This window comes from Myodes glareolus, chromosome X (genome assembly GCF_982192425.1).
Source record: "Myodes glareolus chromosome X, mMyoGla1.1, whole genome shotgun sequence".
In the NCBI taxonomy this organism is placed as follows: Eukaryota; Metazoa; Chordata; class Mammalia; order Rodentia; family Cricetidae; genus Myodes; species Myodes glareolus.
Genome location: NC_142053.1, coordinates 59,034,786 through 59,057,503, shown reverse-complemented (window position 1 = coordinate 59,057,503; position 22,718 = coordinate 59,034,786). Strand labels below are relative to the sequence as shown.

Here is a 22,718-nt window from a genome sequence, read left to right as displayed (position 1 = left end):
TAGGAATTTAAATCACTTTTAAGTAAGAAGACTCTCTTCTTGTAACTGCTAGGCCACCCTGGGAAACAAGCCTTCAAAGAGGTACCTAAAGATATATTGGTCTCCCATGAACATATTTCTTGTTTGCATAGTATTTCTTCAGAAAAATACTCAATATAGTTTGTTAATTTAACATTGTTTTTCATGTTTTTCCAAATTAATAGGCTATGATCATTTCTAATTAGATCAAATAATATTTGAATATCTTGAGCGCCAGCATTCAAATTACACTTTATGAGTGAGTGAATGATTAATCCAGTCAGCACATCTTAATTATTCCAGGACTGAGTCTGATGTAGGAGTATATCTTTTTTATTGTCCTCCCAATTCAGGGTAAACTTTAAAATATCGCCAAATTTCAGCATTTAACAGATTCCCCTAAGCATATTCTCCCTTCTTTGGTGAAGGCACTACTAATATGATTGTTTCTTGCTAAAACAAACACAATGATATTTTTAAAGCATCATGGGTTGAGTAATTTCTTCAAAGAAATCATAATACATCCTTTTTCTTCTTTTCCATAACATAGAAACCATAGTCCTATAAAAGATCCAGAGTCCCACATGTCATAGGAGCACAAGTAGTATATTGTTTTGAAAGGATGGGGATAAATTTTCCCTATCCTAAAAATCACTAGCTGCCATGAAAGCTCTGAGTGAAAAATGGTCCTTATCATTTCTTTGTAGACTGCAATTTCCCTCCGCTGATATAGGCTATAAATAGGACACAAACCATCCTGAATGAGATCACATAGTATGCAAAGATTTTAGTGATGAGTTTAGATGGATAAATCATAAAGGGAACACTATTGCCTTGACCTAAATCTTTGTCAAGAGCTTTTGGTATCCTCTTCACTCCTACCCTTTTGGCAAGTGACAATTTTTAAACCACATTATTTGAAGAGGAAAAAATAATTATAAATAGTAAAAGTTTTGCTGTTCGATTAACAAGCCAGATAAAGTCTTTGATACCATATTTAATAAAACCACTAGTTTTCTCCTTTAGATAGATTTTTCTGAGACAATTTATCAGCCTATGGACCATACTAAGACAACTGTCTTACTAGACCCCTGACTCCTCAAGTACTTAATCCATTCTTAAAGTATAAGAATTAATTTTTGCTCAGCTTAATCAGCGAAACTTTTTATTTAATGCAAATTCTCTTCCAACTTGACCTGCATCAGAGGGTGCAAATATGAATAACCTTAGGTGGATACCTTATAGTTAGGTCCGGGTTTGACTTAATATTGTCCGTTGAGTAAGTACCCAGTGGTTTTGCATTGGTAGCTTGGAAGAGTCATTGAGCAACGTCATAAAGAATATGCTGAGTGAATGATCACTGGAGCAGTGCTTCCTCATCGCAGCTCTCTCTGCTGCCCTCTCTGGAGCCAACTGTTTTAACAAGAGCCAGGACTTCTCATTTGGACCTAGGGAGTTAAGTCCAGTGTTCCAATGTGGGTCTCTGTCTCTATCTCCATCCATCGCCAGATGAAGGTTCTATGGTGATATGCAAAATATTCATCATTATGGTTATGGGCCAAGGCCAGTTCAGGCACCCTCTCCTCTGCTGTCCAGGGAACAATCTGGGGATCTCTCCTTGGACCTGGGAACCCCTCTAGAATCAAGTCTTTTGTAAACCCTAAAATGCCTCCCTTAGTTGAGATATATAATTCCCTGCTCCCATATCCATCCTTCCTCCCCTACTCCTCTCTCTCTAACCCTCTTCCCTTCCATCCTCCCCCCACTACCGTGCACCCAAGGTTGCCTGGCAATCTTGTCTACTTCCAGTATCCAGGAGAATAACTACATGATTTTCTTCAGGTTCATCTGCTAATTTAGCTTCTCTAGGATCACGACTAATCGGATCAAAGTCCTTTAATTATGGCTAGAATCCACTTATGAATTAGTACATACCATATTTCTTTTTTTGGGTCTGGATTACCTCACTCAGTAAAGCGTTTTCTATTTCCATCCATTTGTATGCAAAATTCAAGATGTCATTGTTTTTTACCGCTGAGTAATACTCTAATGTATATATGTTCTACACCTTCTTTAACCATTCTTCTATTGAGGGGCACCTAGGTTGTTTCCAGGTTCTAGCTATTACAAATAGTGCTGCTATGAACATAGTTGAACAGATGCTTTTGTGGTAAGATAGGGCATCTCTTGGGTATATTCCCAAGAGTGGAATTGCTGGGTCCTGAGGGAGGTTGACTCCCAGTTTCCTGAGAAACCAATGAGAAGCAGAAGGAGGGAGAACGTGAGCAAGGAAGGCAAGATCAGAGGGAGCCTTCATCCGACGATGGATGGAGATTGAGACAGAGACCCACATTGGAGCGCTGGACTGAGCCCCCAAGGTTCAAATGAGGAGCAGAAGGAGGGAGGACATGAACAAGGAAGGCAGGACCATGAGGAGTGCGTTCACGCACTGATACAAGGGGACTGATCTAATGAGAGCTCACCAAGGCCAGCTGGACTGGAACTGAATGAGCATGTGATCAAACCGGATTCTCTGAATGTGGCTGGCACGGGGACTGTCTGAGAAGCCATTGATAAAGACTGGCACAGTCTGTATGTACTGGCTTTTTGGGATCCTAGTCTGTTTGGATGCTCACCTTCCTAGAACTGGAGGGAGGGGGGAGGAACTTTAACTTCCCACAGGGCAGGAAACTCTGACTGCTCTTAGGGCTGGAGAGGGAGGAGGAGAGGGAGTGGGGGGAGTGGGAGGGTATGGGAGGAGGGGCGGAAGTGGAAACTTTTATAAATTAATGAAAAAAAAGAAAAAAAAAGAGCCAGGACTGCAATCTGTGCAATCTGTTTATAATCTTAAGTCTTTTCTAGTTAGTCCCATGCCAAATATATATATATATATATATATATATATATATATATATATATATATATATATATCAGGAATGGTGGCATTTATTTGCCACCCAGTCTCTTAGGAAGTGATATGCTAGAATCAGGAGTTCAAGGCCAGTCGGAGTTTAAAGTCTGCTTAAATAAATAATGCTTTTTTCTTTCAAAACTCTCACTGCAGGCCTGTCCATTGTAATGCAATATAAAAATATTTATGGAGCTGGGTGGTGGTAGCACACACCTTTAATCCCAGCACTTTGAGAGCAGAGGCAGGTAGATCTCTCTAAGTTCCTGGCCTGCCTGGTCTACAAAGCAGTTGCCAGGGCTGTTACACAGAGAAACATTGTCTCAGTATATATACGGAAGTGATACAACAGTAACTGGATAAAATAATATAGTTGCTTTATAGCATAGTGCATGGCAGAAGCCATGGGAGTTCTTGAATTAAAATCAAAGCAGTACAAAGGTCCTTTAGACATATCATCCTAAAGCATTTGTGATGTTAAATTCCAAGGAATGATAATCTTTAAATGCCAGCATTTTCTCTGGTTTCACTAGGTTGTTATAAAACATAAACACATTAATATTAGCAATGACTTTATTTTAAAAGATGCACAAAATCTTCAGAATTTGACATGACTATATCTCCAAGGTATTGGTGCCTAATTCTGTACCATTTTCTTTTAACCAATCAACTCATATAATTCAATGGCATCCATAGTCTTTGCTCACCGATTTGTAAATATAGATTCTCTTCAACAGAATTCAATTCTATATTGCCTTGTCTGTATTCATGGACACTGAAGGACTTAATTTTAGAAAGCTTGAATTCAGAAACGCTACTTTTTTTCACCAAGTAAAAATTGTAAAGTGCTGAATGGGTTAATTGGTGTTAACTTGATTATTTAAAACACCAAAAGGTCTAATATGCACTTATCACATTACTTTTAATATATTCTCTTTTAAAATTCATAAGTTAGATTAACTTAAATATGTAATAGTGGTATTTAAAATTTACACTGAGTTCTGCCTTATGGGGTTTATTTATTTATCCTAAAATTAATTATTACTTATTGTATGCTAAATCCCTTTTATTTTTGTGAAGTATATAATTAATGCCTCTCTGAATGTTAATAATTTAATAAAGCATACCATGCTTAATATATTTATTTGAGTTGTCTGTTACCTTTATAAATATTCCTGAAATAATCTCATGCAGTTTTGCCCCTTAATAGATATGGTAAGCTGAAATATATTCATATACTAGTCTCTCTCTCTCTCTCTCTCTATATATATATATATATATATATAGATAGATAGATAGATAGATAGATAGATAGATAAAGTATCTGATTTAGTCTTTCATTTCTTAAATGAAACGCATAAGGGAACATACAAAAATATGACTACTCAAGATAAATACTAAATAATAAAAAAATAGCATTGCAGAAGCTAAGGAAACATCAAAATTAATTTTATTTTTTATTGTATTTTAGACCAAATCTGATAAGTACTGAATCTTAGAAAAAGCTTACGCTTCAATCCTGGAAAAGATTAGAATGGAATTTAAGTTTGGTTTTGTTTTTGTTGTTGCTGTTGTTTTCAAGTAGTAATAATGCTGGTTAAGAAATAACTGACTCAATTGGAAAAGCTATGCTGATTTGAGATTTTATGCATGGACAACTTTGGTATAAATTTCTTGCTGACTTTGAAGAAGAATAAAAAATGTAAAAGAACATCCACAAATTCCAAGTCTGGGGACTAATGAGAAATGAAACAATTGGGATAGGAAATAATTAGGGAATGTGGTAAATATTTCTTTATGATTAAATAAACTTTAGACATGCTAGATCTTAGATAATGTGAAATTTTATGAATAGGAAAATTGGGGAAGAACTGGTAATTTGGGCCTTCAATGGAAAGGAGTGAATGTGAATGTAGGTATCTCCATCATCAAAGGACCACGAAAACCTGACAATGACATAGGTCCCAGAGTCTGAGAAAACAAAAGCCATAGACTACCCAGAGTCATTTTGGTCCGCTTTCTATATAATTACCTTTCAGCATCTTGTTTCAATTTCATCAGGAGATCCAATGAATTTGCAAATAGAATCTTAGTATTTCTCTTTTGAAGCAGTCTTTCAGGACTCTCAAGAAAGGAAGGGAAGAAGAAAGGGAAGAAAGGAAGGAAGGAAGGAAGGAAGGAAGGAAGGAAGGAAGGAAGGAAGGAAGGAAAAGAGGAGTGAGGAAACAAATTATACTTTTTCCATCTTGTTTCATTGATGTAAATTACAATATTAAATTGTATGCCATGCATTTACTAGAGGTATCTGTCTTTATCTCCTTTACTGAGGCAAGAGGTATGGGCAGCCCTTTATGCTTTATGTTTCTCTGATTCTTTCAAATGAGGTAAGAGATTGATTGTTTTGTAATCTGAAGACAACCATCCATAAGGTAGTATGCCTGTAAATGATAGCTTAAGATGAACAGTTTTCCCAAAATTCTCTTCACCCCTCTTTCATTCAGTTTGTCTTTTTTTTTTAGGTGACATAGGTGGTTATTAAACTAAAAGACACAACAATGAATGGATAGTTGGCAAGTCACAGGAGAGAAAAATAAAAGTTTTCTCTTCTATTTTATGTTAGCAGTGGTGCACATGTGTAGAGTATATGGGTAGATAAAAATGGGCATCAATGATACTGAAGTAAGTGGCTGGATAAATAGCTTAAGGGGAATTAGAATTATGAAAGCCCCTAGTTTTGATGCCTACCACTGCAAAAAAGAAAGAAAAATAATATTTGTTTAGCTTGATATGATAGTACCTGCTTGTAATTCTAGCCCCCAGGAAGCCTGGAATACCTATATAGCCCCTGTTTTTGTTGTTGTTTTGTTTTTGTTTTGAGATAGGGTTTCCCTGTAACTTTGGAGCCTGTCCTGGAACTAGCTTTTATAGACCAGGCTGGCCACAAGTTCACAGAGATTCGCCTGCCTCTGCCTCCCTAGTGCTGGGACTAAAGGCGTGCTCCATCACTGCCCAGCATATAGCCCCTGTTTTAATACAAAAGAAATAGCAACAGCAAAGCATTGAAGTGATAGCAGTAGTGAATCCATAGGACTATTGTACTTGGAGGGATAGCCTTGGTTGCATATTGAATGGTGCATCAGTTCACTGTGAAGACTGACCAAGAAGCTGCTTGGAACTGTTTCCTGTTCCTCCTTAATCCTGCACAGATCCTTAACACTGATCTCCCCTAACCCCCGCCAAACAAGTTAAAACAGTAATCACTTAAATAGTAGACAATCCCTCTTTTCTCTCTCTTCTTTCTCTGGTTTTTAACTCACTGAAGGATCTCAATTCTTCAGGAGTAAGAAGGAGGTAGTGAGAGTGGCTCCTACAGTAACCAATATCCAAAAAGCTAAGCAGTAGTGAATGAATGATACTCTTTGGAGTACATATAAGATTGATATTGAAACTACAAACAGAAATCTCTTGGAAGAGAGATTTGATGTTCCATGTGTCGAAGCAGTGGTGGTGGCAAAAACCAACAAACCAACCAAACAAACCAATTTTATATTTATACCTATTCGTTAGGTGTAAGTTCATAATAAATCATGTGGCTATGCCTGGGTTTTGTTTTGCTTGGTCTTTGCCCAAACAGATTTTACTTTTTAAAAGAGAAAAATCTGTATTATCTTGTATAAAAATGTCTGGTACTGATGGCTCAGCAATTAAGTGTGTGAGACTGTTCTTGCAGAGGACCTTAGTTCAGTTCACAGCACCCATGTCAGATTTCTTCACAGCTAGCAGTTCTGATGCCTTTAGCCTCTGCCTTTTTTGATGCACTCACATACACAAGCCTACAAACAAAAATCTACACATGTATGTACTCTTTTTAAAGAAGATGGTAATTCAGATTTCACTGACCCAGTCACCTAGATGCATATCTAGAGTATGTCAGTGTGGCTAAATAACACAGAAAGATAGCTGAGGTGCTAAATTGGCATTTATTTGTAATAAAATTACAGGTAGTAACCTGAGCGGTGTTGGTGCACGTTTTTAATCCCATCACTCTGGAGGCAGAAGCAGGCAGATCTTTGTGAGTTCATGGCCAACCTGGTCTACAGAGCAAGTTCCAGGACAGCTGGGGATACACTGAGAAGCCCTGTCTTGAGAAACCAAAAAAAAGTAAACATAACAAAACGTAAATTTTATAAAATGTTTAATATGTGAAGTGGGTAGTTGTAATAAGAATACATCAGTGTGCACTCTTCAGGTAAAGTGTTCAGAAAAATACAGGAGCCTGGGAGGTGACTCAGAGGATAAAACAAACTGTGTAAGCAAATTCTGATCCACAGAACCAATTTAAAGAGCCAGATTTAGTGGTATGCATCTGTAATCCCAGCACTCTAGAGCAAGGTGGAGGCACAGCTAGGGTATGATGTAGTATCGCAACAGACTAAGATAGACACTGCCTTAACACCGTGGAATGTGAGAACCTACTCTGGAAAGTTGTCCTCTGACCTCTACACGTGTGTGTGACAACCCTCCTCCCCCTGCCACACACACAAAAAAAATTAAGATTATGTAAAAAAAACTAAAATATCATATGCACATGAACTTCCTGTACTTAAAAGATAAATATCAGTTAAGTTGCTGTGCAAAAATGTGGAGTGACAAGAAATATATGCTAATAAAAACAGTGAAGTTATTAATTGCCTTTCTGCAGTTGCACAGGAAGTTGGTAGGAAAGGTGATTCATTATAGAATCTGATAAGCAAGAGAAGAGCACTACAATTTGAAAGTTAGATTGACAGCTGATGAATTGTCCACTTATTCCTTGCATGCCAACCATCAGCAATTAAGAGTTGTAGTTCCCTCATTTACAACATTTTTATACTTGCTGGATGTAGGACATTTATTACAATAGTACACCCCTCACAATGGCAGTTTTTGCAAAATGGTTTCCACTCCATACTTAGCTTGTGTTAGTCACCAAGTAACATGCAAATGTATATTTGACCTCAGGTTTGTGCTCTGGGTGCCCAAATTAACCCTTCTGTCTCCTCTGTTTCATTGTTAGGCTTGTGTTTGGCTTTACGATGAAAATAATGAGGTTTATTACACAGTATTGTATTTGGTAGGTAAGAAGTTATATAGATCATTTTTAAAGGAACTGAATTGCCCAGCATCAATGAGAGAGTGGGTTCTCTCATAGAAAAGGAAAACTTGGAAAGATTCTTGAATATAAAGTCTCCATAGAAGACTTTGTCTCCTTGAATCTGAAAGCAAACTATGTCACCTAAGGAGAAGCTGAGGAACCTGTGTCACTTAATGAAGGCTGTTAATTCAAGTTATCACTTATATGCATTCTGCCTTGTAGGTAATCTTCAGATTACAAAACAATCCATCTCTTGTCCTATTTGAAACTAGCAGAGGAACACAAAGCATACACAAAGCAAAGGCCAAAGGGCAGCCTGTGGCCTCTTACCTCAGTAAAGTAGCTGAAGGCAGACACTTCTGTTATATGACAATAATTTAATATTGTAGTGTACATCAGTGGATACTGAGGGGAAAAGGATGGCTTTGCCTGTAAGTATATATATATAATTGCTACTCCATAACTGTCTCATCCTTGGCTCTACACTGAAATGGGAAGCATCTTAATCACAAGTAACCTTATAGCAAATACTAATGTTCTTGTTTGCCTTCCCCTATTGTGAAGCCTGTCTTATTTGACTGGCCCTCGCCAGGTCCTTCAACGCCTCAGAAGCAAATTTAAAAATCCATGTAGTGTTTACATTGGCAGCATATGCTATAGCACAAGGATGAATAAACTTCCTCTATGAAGAGCTGACTGGTAAATATTTTAGGTTTCACAAGCCACCAAGTCCATGTCACAACTAAATTCTGCTCTCATAGCACAAAAACTGCCATAAATGATGCATAATGAATAAAGCGACTGGTTTTCCATAAGAATTGGGGACTGAAGTTTGAAGTTTTGACAATGTCATATACCATAGGATATTCTTCTTTGCTTTTAGAAGTCATTCAAAATATGAGAACTATCCTTAGCACGTGGATTGTAAATAAAAAAAAACTTGTGACAAATTACCTATAATCATCAGAGCTGTGGTTCATCCCTACTCAAGGCTTTCCTGTTTGGCAGTTTACTGTTCTGTGAACCAGAGTAAGTTAATGTAGCTATGCTTGTTTCAGTTTCTTTGCCTGGAAAACTAAAGAGGATTTGATATAAACTAGGTTTATATCACCCAGAAAGTACTAGACTCTCAATAAATGCTAAATGTTATCAATATTCCTACCTCCAAAAATACCTTCGCTTTATCTTATCTGAAAAACTCTCTTTACCTTGCTTTTCCTTTCACTAGTGTTTCATGCCCTTAGTAAATGATTGATTCTGATAAAACACACAGAGTATTTCAAAGGTCTCTTTGAAATATTAATTATGTAAAATATTGAATGTGAGATATTTTACCAGCGGCATCAACAATGGTTTTTCTGGTAAACATTAACATCCAGGTTTATTGGGTGTTTGTTTATTTATAGAATGCATAATTTTCAACTCCCAATATTCTAGCATATAGGTAACTGAAGGAAAAATGAGTAAGCATAATCATTATTTTTTAACTACCATTTACTATTAAGCTCTCTTACCTCAGGGCAAGCTGCCAGAAATGTGCCTCTGGCCAGAAAGTTCTTATGTAGAACATCTACCATTAGAAACCCATTCATTTGTGTTAACAAGCGTCTCTTTAAGATGCAAATACATCAGGCGCCATTTAATTCTCCAAATCAGTTTCCCTGATAAACTCTTAACATAGCACACAACAAGTAGGTAGTTGGGGCAAGGTCAATGAACCATACATCATCTATCAGTTTGGAGTGGACTATCCACTTATGACCTCCATCCCCCCACCCAAAAAATATTTATTCCATGACTATAAGAACCTAAAATAGTAACATTAAGCTGAAATTGTTTAGAAAGAGTACTATACACTTTGAAGTTTATGTGGACTCTGTGGTTTACTTCATTGTGGGAAACTTGTTGTTTATCAGCTCTGATAATGAGATAGAGTAACAAAATGAGGGAACTCTATGGAACACTTTCCAAGAATACGTTTAACTTTAATTGCAGGGGTTTAATTCCACTTTTAGGTATACATCTCTCCAAAAGGCCAATATTTTTCTATTTTGTCTTACAAATGTTAGTCACTGTTTAATATAATCGCCACATGGCCCCAGGTTAGCTCAGGGTTGCTAATGATTTCTTCTAAGTTCCCCTTTCCCCTTTGTTCTTCATTTGAACAGGAGCATCTGCCTTCATCACTTCTCTTAGAATACTGCGCTTTCTATTTATACCTTATTTTAATCTCCTTAGGATTACATCTTGATTCTTTTTACCACACTTTCTGACTTTGAACAACTTCATAGACCATTATTTTAGTGACCATCTGTTAGTGTTTCCAAATCACTGTGAACTCCTTTCCAATCAAACCCACAAACTAACAAAACCTGCCATCAGATAGGGGCTTTCTAGGTGCTCTGGCATGCAATACACATTGTTCAGGCTTCTGTTACATCTGTGGAGTCAGTGCTTTGCATAATGGCTTGATTTGTCTTATTTCTGACTCACTCGTGGCGCTACTGTTACACTTACCCAGAGATATTAGCGTTTGCAATATGGTATGCTATTTGTACCATATTGCACGGACCTCTCACTTGGTCTCTATTCCCTCCTTGTTGTTCCATGCTCAATTGTAAGAGCCATTTGTCAGTGCAGGGCCTTCATTTTTTTTTATAGATTCCTGAGAAAGGATTTTGTTTCTTTCTTTTTGATAAGTGAGAAGTCTTCTAATTTTATGTCATGTGCAAATCCCTATATCTTGCACATGTTCTTAATCTGGACCTTGATAGATTATGTGAGGAAGACTGAATCCCACACTGATGTGTCTTGCCCTCCACTTGTCATTGCCTTCTTATGCTGTCGGCTTCCATTCACTACTGCTGATGACCTTGTTCACAAAACCAATTTGACTTTTCTACTTAGGCCTTTACCAGAAGTGTCCAAATGGATGAGCTAACTTGGCCCGGGCTTACATACAGAACCGTATTTGCGACTGTGGATTAAATTCTTTTTTTTTTTTTTCGATTGATTTCCCTCCCAAGCTGGTCTGTTTTACATGCTGCTGTGAGGCTGATCTATCTTGAATGTCACCCCCATCACATTCCTATGCTCTTGAAGATCTAACCGTGGATTCTTAGAGTTGCTGGACACCCTTTGAATCTTCTTTCTTTGCTAAACTAACGTCTGGTTAGATCTGTGCTCTAATCATTCCTATCCCATTGGAAATGTGGCTCTTTCAACATTCTCTCCTCATGCCTTATCTTGCGGGTTTCTTTCAAGGGACTATGCTGATTCAAAATGACCTCAACTCTTTCACTCACTGAAAACTGTATGCTTTAGAACTAGGGTTGTAATTCAGTGGTAGAGTGCTTGTTCAATAAGCACACTGTAAAAAGTATATAATAAGAGACTGGAAAGATGGCTCAGCAGTTAAGAACACTGGCTGCTCTTCCAAAGGACCTGAGGTTGCTCACGAGCACACACATGGTGATTCACAACCACCTGAAACTATAGTTCCAGGAGATCCAACACCCTATTCTGGCCTACATGAGCACCAGGCACATACAAGGTACACAGACATATTTACAAGCAAAATGTCCATACATGTAAAATAAATACTAAAGCAAACTTTTTTGGGTTTTTTTGAGACACGATTTATCTGTGTTACACTGGCTGTCCTGGAACTTGCTTTGTAAACCAAGCTGGCCTCAAACTTCCTCTGCCTCCCTAGTGCTGGCATTAAAAGAATGTACCACCACCTCCTGGCTTAAAACACACTTTTAAAGTATATAATAAGGACAGTTGAAACTAATTTCAGGTTACAATCAAAATTAGTGTCAGATGTTTGCCTGGGTGGTGGGGATAAGAAAGGGAGCGGGATTATGTCTTGTTACAGTGGTAGCTACATGGCTATATCAATGTCATACAGTTCAAACTGTGTACCTAAAATCTGTGCATTTCAGTATTTGCAAGTGTTTACACTTGCATCATGTACAGAAAGGTAGAATGAGCACACAGAAATGTGAACTGAGTTGCACTCTAGATGTGACTGTCTTTGAACTGATTGCTATTGTTTGTGCTTTGACTCAATTTCTGTTTCATTCACAAATATCTGCAATACCTAATTTGCTACAGAAATTTAATGTTTTGGGATACTTTATTTAGGCCAGATTTATTCATAACATCTTTCCCTGCTCTTCTCGTTCATAGAAAGCATAGTTTCATTTTTAAAATTATTATCTGTAGCTATTATCTCACATAGAAGTGTCCAACCCTCGGTGAGAAGCATTTGTTTCTTTGGGGTCACTTGTTGCTAGTTGATAGCAACTTTCTTCAGTTTTGACAGAGGTCTTTAATTATAAAATTGAAAATTTGAGGAATCTATAATGAAGTCATTTTGCTCAGGTTTTTAAGACTCTAGGAAATGACATTCTTAATCTGAACCACTCCCGAATTGGTAAGTTTTGAAAAGATTTGGATTTTGGATTAGGCATGCTCAAATGATAAAGTGAATGCAAATATTATAAAATCCAACAGACTGTGAAATACACCTGTTCCTAAGCAGTTAAGATAAAATACCTTGAACTTGTATTATGTTTTAGCTAGTAATTCTCAAGCCTGGTGAGTCGGAGTGCTGTCTTCAATAATGGAAGTGTCCAAGACTCTGTTCAGTTACTAGATACATAAAGAATATTCTAATTAACAATATTTGATACAAGAATGAAAGAAAAGAATAAGAATCATTTCAAAAATAGTGTAGCTAACGAATTAGCATGCCACAATTTAATGGATATTGTTGGAAGGTACATAGCTCAGAGGTCAGACATACACATAGTGTACATAGACTACACATAGCATATATAGTAAGTGGTATGATTTATGTGTTCTCATGTTCTTCATACTTTTCCTTGCTCTTCTACTTCGATAGAGGAGTACAAAGGTGCTGCCAGATGGAGGCTACACAGACAATGGGTTTGCAGCACTCCAGAAGAGCCCTAAGCTTAGAAAATCCCTAATCTATTATAGTGGACTGAAAGCAAAGCTACATAGCATTTGCCCTGGAGGAACATATAATTTGTTTTTTAAAGCAGACAAACCTACCATTTACCTTAGATAGAAGCTCTGTGTCATGTAAAATATTGCTATAAAAATAGACTTTAAAAATATGTAAAATTGTGTGAAGCCCATAGAGAATTCTTTCACATAAGTATATGCTAGCCATCAGGGAATAGTTTTGCTCAAAAGCATAGCAGAGAATATTAATTTACCTGTAATTTTAATCTGTAGCATCTCCAAACACTTTGGGGGAAATAAGTCAATACCACATAGGTCAGCTTTAGTGCTGAAAACTGAGCTTCATTGTCTACTGAATGACAAATACCGTGGGAACCATGAAGCAGAAGGCGTCACCCACACCTTTCAGTTTATCAGATGATAAACAGTTCACAGAGTCCTGAAACTTTATGCAACCCACCTAGCTCCTTAGTGTACTCTGTAACTAACTGTGTGGTGAAAGACTATAAAGTGAACTCTGAATTGTTACTTCTCAACCGTGCCCACACATAATCATTTTAATGACTAAAAAGCATTACAAATTCTCTTGGTATTTCTTTACTCAGTAAAATAGGTACTGTATGTTGTAAAAAAGTACTTTTTGTGTGTTTAATATTTTTCATTTACAATAAAAAGGAACACATTTTCCCTTGACTTGACTCCAATACAGTAGAAAGTTACTTACTACTAATTACATGTAAATAAGAATCCGTGGTTATATTAACTTGAAAATTCTAAGTGAACTGTCAACTTCACACAATTAAGTCACAGACCAAATTTCACTGAAATTCATTCAAAACAAAAGGTAATATCTTTCAAGTGACCATATTGGTTTCCATTTTGTATGAGGAAGCAATGTAAATTGGTCCTATGATTATATTTGCAAAAGTTAGATCTGTTTTGTTAAGGTTAGACATTTTATGAAAATCACGTATAAAGTTAGGACGGAGCGAATGAAACTGTAATGGACTACATTTCGTCCCTTTCATGAGCATAAGATGTTTGTAAAGAACTGTTCTTGCTGTTTATGTTGCTGGTTTAGAAACACAATGTAATATATATATTCTCAACAGAAGCAGTATCACCACAGGAGGTGAGTTCCTGGTACTTAGAGAAAAATCTTTGATAGTACAATGGTTTGTGGCATAGATAAACATCGCATAACATGAATAGATAAGCAGTCATTCCATGACTTTGCATTTTAAGAGGGATGAACATTGGAGAAAATATGTATTAAAATATTCCACAAGAAAAAAAGGAAATGATAATGAGAAATAGATGAGAAACATGCTATAACGTAGTATTTCAATAAATATTGTCGGGTAGCATATAGCTAAATTAAACAAAAGGATTTATTTTTGCCATCTTTGTGTTTATAGTCCACATTTTTAGTCTAATCAAAATATACCATTAAAAATTTTAATGTAACAATACCCATAAATAAAATTTTATATTTTCATCTAATTTATGTAAGCCATAGATACTTGTTTACACCTCCTCAAGTTTCTACAGTCTTGATAATTACCATTTTCCCACAAGCACATGAAGCTCACTTGTATCGTTACTCTCTTGTTTGTTCTTTAGCTGTGATGATTTCTTCTCCATCGTTACACTTCTCTTTTTCCTGACTTCTGGTTAAATGTTGCAGTCCAGAGGCTGAGGAGGACACTGGGTGTATAGAAGTGCTTTCTGTGAAAGCGAAAGCAAGCAGACCTGAGTTTGAATACCCAGAGCTCATATCAAAGCAATCCACAGTAAATTAAGCGTCTCTAATCCTAGCATTTCTATGCTGCCGTGGGACACAAAGATGATGGGCAAATCCCCCAAAGCTCTAGTGACAGCAAGCCTCTTGTCAAATAGGGTCAAGGGAAACACGCACAACAACAAAGAGAATTTGTCTGCAATAACTTGTGAAGTGAAGCCTGACACTTGAGGTCCTGTTCTGGATTGCATATGTATGATGTGGCATCCATACACTCACCCTTCCACATACACACAGTTGGGGACATTCTTGGAACTCTTCACATAGGTCCTCAGATTTTCCTAAACCCATTTATTCCTGATTATCCAGACTCCTTTCCTGCTTAACCTTCTGTACCCCCAGCCAAGTGTTAGTGATTCTATTGATAATTTCCAAATACATGGCCTCTCCATTCCTTCTTCTCCTGTTTTTTGTTACTTAGATAAATGGGGCATGTTCTTAGACATTTTTCTGCCTCCATTTGTGCAATGATGCTATTTGGCAAGCCTCTATAAAACGCAAGCTTGATCATGTAACATGGCTTCCTATTGCCTTTATTTATATTGCCCAATGTAGTGGCCACAGTTCACATGTGCTTGAATTCCAGCTAATCAGAATTAAAATGTACAAAAGGAAATATGCACTAGATTTCTAAGTCTTTGCCTGATAAAATGTATAAATCAAGTATATCATTATTTTAAATGTATTATCTTTAATAGGAATGATTTGGGTTCATATTTAGGTCCCTTTACATACCATCTGTGCAATGTCTTAGTTTTCTTATTCCCATCTGAAAAGGCATAAGGAATTTAAAGCATCTAATACTTAATTTATTATCCTAGTCACATTCCATCCATACTGAGCTATTTAACTACTTTGTTCCTCTTTTCTTTCATTTGGCAATATTGAGTGACGATCCAAATATGTCATCGCTCTTAATGTTTAAAAACACAGCCCTCTTTCTCTAATCACAGGGAATACTCCTTCCACTACATTTTATAAGATACTGGTTTTGAGAACCTGTATCTCCTTTCCATTTTTACTCAATATCCTGTCCTAGTTAGCTTATTTTAAAAGGATAAATAATTATAACATAGCAGAAATTCCACTAAAATGAAAAGCATAGTGCTTCTAGCTTGTTCTTATCCTATTAGAGAAATTTTCCTGTAATATAATTCTGCCTACTTGAGGCACAGTAGGATTTTAGTTTAACCTTAGACTGGAATGGGAGATATTATCTTCTCACTCACTATCCATGCTTGTCTTATCCTTCCTACCTACAAATGTCCCATATTCCAGCCCCATACAGTTAGCTTAAAGGGTCCACCTAGTGAGGGTTCTTTCCAAGAGTTAGGCAATTTGGCATAGAAAGTTTAGGTCCATGTAACATTCCTGTCAACTGACACTTCATTATAAATATTGTTACGGATATCCATCATAAATACTGTTAATGGATATCAGGCCTGTGCTTGATGGCCAGAGTTGTCAAAGGTAAGAGTAAAGTGTAATGTCATAAGCATTTCTGTTATGGAATTCCATGAGCATCCTTTGAGTACTCTTCATCCTCGTTTCTAATAGCTCTTTCCCATAAGAAAAGCCTTGAGGCACACACCAGCATTCTAAAAAGCAAATGAGACTTTTTGACTGATGTTTCTCAATATAAAATGTGGCCTTTCAGATGATGCGGTCACCTTTTCTTTATAGAATGTCAGCATTTCAAAATGAGTAAAGGATATGGATTGGGTAAGAATTAAATGCAAATGTGTTTTGCAAATAGTGCCTTTTGAGATAATCGCAGATGATAGTTGAATGCTGAAGGTATTAATACAATCAGTATTTAACCTTGTGTACCTCTGCTTCATCAAATCATGCCCTGAACATTGATTGCATTAAGCCAGGTCAGTGGTTTCTTGCTTAGGAATATCTTAGAAGAATCTTAACAGGAAGGCTGCAGTAGCTGATCACCTACTATTTATTTGCATACTGAGTGTGTCATCAATAATACAAAAGACAAGGTCTTTAAGTTGAAAGAACAGTGGGATTGGCATGAATTTTGCTTAATGGCGCGTAATAAGCAAAGTAGTCTATGATGCCAGAAATTGACAGGACCCATTATGTTAAAACAGATATATGTCTTTAATTTAAGGGGATTATGTAAATCTGACAGGAGTTTTTCCCTTTATTTTCCTGTACTTTAACTTTAATTGCCGTAAGATTAATTCCGATTTCTCTCGTCCTCCAGAGGGTGATGAGACCGGAGTGATGGATAATCTTCTGGAAGCTCTACAGTCAGGTGCAGCATTCAGAGACCGCAGAAAGCGAATTCCAAGGAATCCAGGTAAGGCCACACTAGCTGTCATAGTCTGGTAGATGTGAATGTTCTACACCAAGTCCCTCTTTCAAAAGAGGAAGAATAAACTTTATCAGGAAGATGTTTTTTCTCAGCTGATCTCAGTTGGTCTGTGGAATCTGTGTAAGCCCCTAGTGTAATAAGTTTGCAAGTTTTAACCCTGTAAATGTACTGTAAAATAATCATGTGTTTTGAAACCTCAGAAATAAGGAATCCCACTGTGTTTAATATTAAATATTTTAATTGTTGTTTTATGAGCATGAGGCTTGGGTAGAAGGTGATTAAAAACATAAATGTAATTAGCTTGTTACTACAGTTCATTTTTAGTTTTCACTATAATGTATGGCCCATTATTGTTGTTAATAATGGAAGACTCGCCATGATCCTCAAAAATCAGCAAGTAATGGAATAATTGTCTTTTGTTGGTGGAGTTTTGGGGTTTTTTTCTTTTGTCTTTTATTAGCAACAGATAAAGTTATACTATAAAAGGTGGTCTCAATGGGGAAATACATAAATGAAGCAAGACAAGTGGAACTAGACATCCATCTTTCTCTATTCAGATAGTGTGAATGGGGTAAATAGTAACTCTTGTCTGGATAATCCAGATTAATTTGTCTGACCATGTTCTCCAAGATGATTACTTCCTCCTATATTCCTTTTATATCTTCCTTGATCTAATAAAAGAAAGGTAGGCATATTAATTTTATTTCCCCTTCATGAGCTATAAAGCTATTTGAACAAATAATGAAAAAATAAAAATTAATGCTAAATATAGAAATGCTAATTAATTAAATTGGTATAATTGACTAAACTAGCCTATACTCCCCAAAAATATTCTGTGCTTGAATTTAAAGTTATTGTATGTAAGTGGAATAGAAATTGGTAGCCACTGAAACTCAACAAATTGAGAGATGGAGTGGTACTCAATGCTGAGATGTTCATAAAAGCGTTGGACAATAGTGAGGAAAATAGCTGAAGCCCATTAAGTCATATTCATCTATTTCCTATTTGAAAAAAGTTCTTGTTTGGGTAATGGTTAATGTTCCATGTTTATGCTTCATGGAAGGCTTATAGAGATAGCTTAAAGTGAAGGTTTGATTGAGAGGAGAAAAGTGTTTTGATTGGAAGGTGATACTGCTTTATGTATATAAAGTCATTAAAGATGCCCTCTAATGATTTTGTTAAACTTGACAAAAGACTTTTTTAAAAATTTGTTTATATGTTCATAATAAAATTTTAAGTCATATTATATGACAGAAGGCGAAAAGAGATGCCTACTGACATGTAGGAAGCAGTCATTCCACCATTATCTTCCATCTCTCTGTGTAAGATGGCAAGTGTCTCCCTGATCTCCAAGGTTTCTTCCATCCATTAAGAGTAGCACTAGCAAACTGAAATAATTTTTTTAATCAGTATATTTCTCTGCTACAAAACTTAATAAAGTTTTTAAATTAAAGCATGTTATTCTGGACCATCAAAAAGGTGTCATTATCTTCTAGTATATTCTAAACTTACTCATTTGCTAAAAGTTTCATACCTGATACTGATCCCAGAGAGCCTATATGAGACAGAGATGTCATTCATTCAATGGGTTCTCTGGATGTTTGATTCTTAAGGGACTAGAGTGTTGTCAACTGTGAAACACCAGAAGTATCCTTACGAATACTGTTATTATATTAATTTCAAGTAATCTAAATTGTGATGCCCTTTGTTTTATAGCTAGATTGCCCATAAAAGCAAATGTAGTTAAAAAGTAGTCCATTGAGCTCTCTGGTAGTCATTTCTAGAGGCAACTGCCAAAGCAGACATCCCAAGTTAAAATTTAGAGGGGTTTTGGAGCGAAAATGAATCATAAGCCAACAATAACCCCACACACGCCAAGAAAAAAGAAAGGAAAATGAATAAAAGAAAGAAAGAAAGAGAGAGAGAGAGAGAGAGAGAGACAGACAGACAGAGAGAGAGAGAGAGAAAGGAAGGAAGGAAGGAAGGAAGGAAGGAAGGAAGGAAGGAAGGAAGGAAGGAAGAAAGAAAGGAAGAAAGGAAGAAAGAAAGAGGAAAGAAACTTCCTGTTTCTCTCTGGAAGCAGAGCTAGAAACGTCTGCAGGTTTCTTAGTTGCATGGTTTGGTTCCATTCCATTATCACTTTTGTTTGATATTCTCAAAATTTCCTTCTTTCTACACTGGAATTCTTAGCCCTTTAGTGTAACTGCCATGTCAATAAGATAAGATAAAAGTAGAAAAGCAAAACTATGAAGAATACTAATTGACCAAGGAAAGAAAAGTTTGAAAAGACAGCCCAGCACCCAGAATAGCCACCTCAAAATACAGCCAACTGACCAGAGGCAGTGAAAATGTGTCATTCTGCCGTTCTGCCTGTTATCTTCACTATCACCACTTACAGATGGAATTACTACATGCAAACCCAGAGCTCTCCCACTGACGTTTTCAATGCACAATTGTTTTCAATCTCATGTTTAAACAAGTGAGGTACTAGAAAATCGAAGTGTTGTTAAATTATATTAGTTGCTTAAATTATCAGTCTTTACCATGGAACCTGTTTTCTATCACACAGAGAGACACACAAAGAGCATCATAGGCAAATAAGAAGGCATTCCCAACTATTGCCTCTGGTCCAGTCAACTGAGTGTACTTGAGTATGCCATTTTTGTTTCGAACACTGTTCTAGTTTTCTTTCTGTTGCTGTGATGAAACACCATGATCGAAAGCAACTTGGAAAGGAGAAGGTTTATTTTATTTTAAATGTTACAGTGAATCACCAAGGGATGCCAAAACAGGAACTCAACGCAGGAACTGGGATCCTGGCCAGGTGTGGCACCTCCCACAATGGCCTGAACACTCATATCAATTAGAAATTAAGGAAATATCCCAAAAGCATAATCACAGACCAATTTGACAATGTGACATTCTCCCAATTGTGACTCTGTCAAATAATATTGACCTGTGTCAAGTTGATAGCAGAAGTACTATGGGATATTTTATGGTAGATTCTCATATTACAGATGTTACTAAAAATATCAATAAATAGTATGATGGAAGCTCCAACAAGTCAGACTACACAGATAACTACTTGGGTTGTACTGATACCCACTGCCTGAATAGTAACCCATATTGGAGGCTTTTCTGATTTAAGCTCAGGTTAGGAAATGAGCCCTAAATATTCATTAATTTGTTGTACATCTGATCCATAAAAAGTACTGTGCCAGACGTGATAGGAGATGCAGAAATAATTAAGATAAGATTTCCTTAGTTGTAAAACCCTTGTATCTTCTATGAAAGATAAAAAGCACAGAAAGACTACAGAATAATGCAAAAGGGATTAGGTATTAAATAAAAGGCATTAATAGCATATGATCTGGGGGCTGGAGAGATGGCGCAGTGCTTAAGAACATTGACTGGCATTCAATTCCCAGAAACCATATGGTGGATCGCAGCCATCTATAGTAGGATCCAATGCCCTCTTCTGCCCTAAAGTTGTACATGCACATAGAGAACTCATATTCTTAAAATAAATAAATAAATCTTTAAAATAGTATACTACGTGAATTTAGAGGAAAGAGATAGTATGACTTTGGAAATTGGAGGTGAGGGTCACGGCTGCAGTAAAATGAAATGTCATAAAGAAAAACATGAAAACAAGAAACAGCAAAGCCTTTTTCACAATAGCAAACAATGTAGTATAGAAACCTGAAAGGATATAAAAACCATAAAAATAGGGAGAAACTCTGAAAAATAAGTTAGTGCCACATTATAAAGAGATTAATGTATTAACATGAAATTCTTTAGAAAGTGGAAATGTAAAGTTTTTAAGCAATCAGAACATGATCAGTGGGATGCATCAGGACATGTAAATTACATGAGACTATCGCATACATACAAAGAAAGAAAGAGAGACTTGCCTTTAAGAGTTTTGTATTGCCTTTTTCTTAAAGGATATCCTCCCTCAGAATCTGAGCAGATGGCTCAGTAAAGTGCTTACCCTGCAAGTTGAAGGTTTGACTTCGGATTCCCAATACCCATGGAAAAGCTGGGTGCAGTGACTTCTGCTTGTAAACATATAGCTGGAGATATGGAGACAGGAGGATATCAGAGACTTGCTGGGCAGCCAGTCTAGCTGAATTGGACTGCTGAACTCCAAGTTCAGTGAGAGACCTTATCAGGGGCATGCGAGCTGTCTCATTGCGTCAGGGCATCTTCAGTCAAGCCTGATAAGTTGAGTTCCGTCCTTAGGCCTGCATGAGGGAAGAAAACAAATGATGCTACAGATGTCCTTTGACCTCCACAATTGTGCTACAGCATTCATGCAAACCTCCACACACAAACACACAAAATAAATAAGTAAAATATTGAAGAATTATTTAAATAGAAAGGAAAGAGACACCCTGTGGGGGGTAGGGGGAAACACCCAATATTGACCTCTGACCTCCACATGTGTGTGTATGCATACACACGTGCACACACATACACACTTGTCCAGACATGTACCCATGCAAATAAAATAAAAACTTAAGAATATTTTTCAGTATTGTAACAGAATTATGAGGAAATATTGAGACTATAAGAACAGATAGTATGACTTCAACTGTAAAGTTTCACAAATGCCACCTTAGTACCATATACATGTTTAGGTACTATACCTGTAAAGCCAAATGGGATACTTGCCTTGAATAGCACACATACCTTTTATAAAAACAAGACTGTAGTCCTTTATAATGGAGATAAGAATAGTGTATCTATGTGACATGGGAGTTAGAGAAATTTCCTTCAACCTCTGTCATTTCTCCTTTGTGTCCCTAGAATATGGTACTTTGATTTCCAGGTTTAGAGCATAGAAGAATCATCTTGTTTTTCCTTAACTTATACTTAATTAAGTATAGACTTATCAATTAAAAAATTGCTTAATCTTTTCTTGACCCTCTTTGTTACTTCATTTATTATAACACTTAATTTTAATGTGTTTGCAATTCACTTTGGAGATAATTACCCATCAGTATTCCTGATTTTTCCCTAATAAGGTCAAGTGTAAGCATTTGAGGAAAAAGAAGAACATAGAGCAAGACATCACATAAATGAAAAACATACTTAAAATACAAATATACAACTCCACATGGGTTTTTACTATTAAATAGCAAGAGAAATCTAGACCTGGCTTCTCTGCTTCAGCCAAACCAACAGCTTCTTTCCTTTCCATTGTAAATAAACATAAGTGGGCATCTCTGCAATAGGTAGATAGCTCCTTTTGTTATGACTAGATTTAAATATATAATTTTGACATTAATAATACTCATAAGAGAAAAATTGTGAGGAAATGAAACCAAGGAAGAGATTTAATATATTTTGGCTTCAGAAGAGCACAGAGCAACCAAGAAAACTGCATTTGAAACAATAAGAAATTTACGAGATACTCATTCTTAGTTTTTATATATCAGCAAGATAACAGTATAAATGAGAAGCTATAATTTACCATTTGGGAATAGATAGGGGGAGTAAGAGACAGTGTTATATATAGCAT

The 22,718-nt window shown here is 36.5% G+C and overlaps 1 protein-coding gene across 3 annotated transcripts in view; it reads left to right on the top strand.

Moving 5' to 3' along the window:
• Positions 1 to 22,718, top strand: part of Diaph2 (diaphanous related formin 2) — a 727,907-nt gene that overhangs the window by 567,693 nt on the left and 137,496 nt on the right. For all 3 annotated transcript variants that reach the window (XM_087903154.1, XM_087903153.1, XM_087903155.1), the window contains one exon: positions 17,081 to 17,176. In XM_087903154.1, the coding sequence (XP_087759280.1) occupies positions 17,081 to 17,176 (96 nt within the window). The remainder of the gene's footprint in view (positions 1 to 17,080; positions 17,177 to 22,718) is intronic.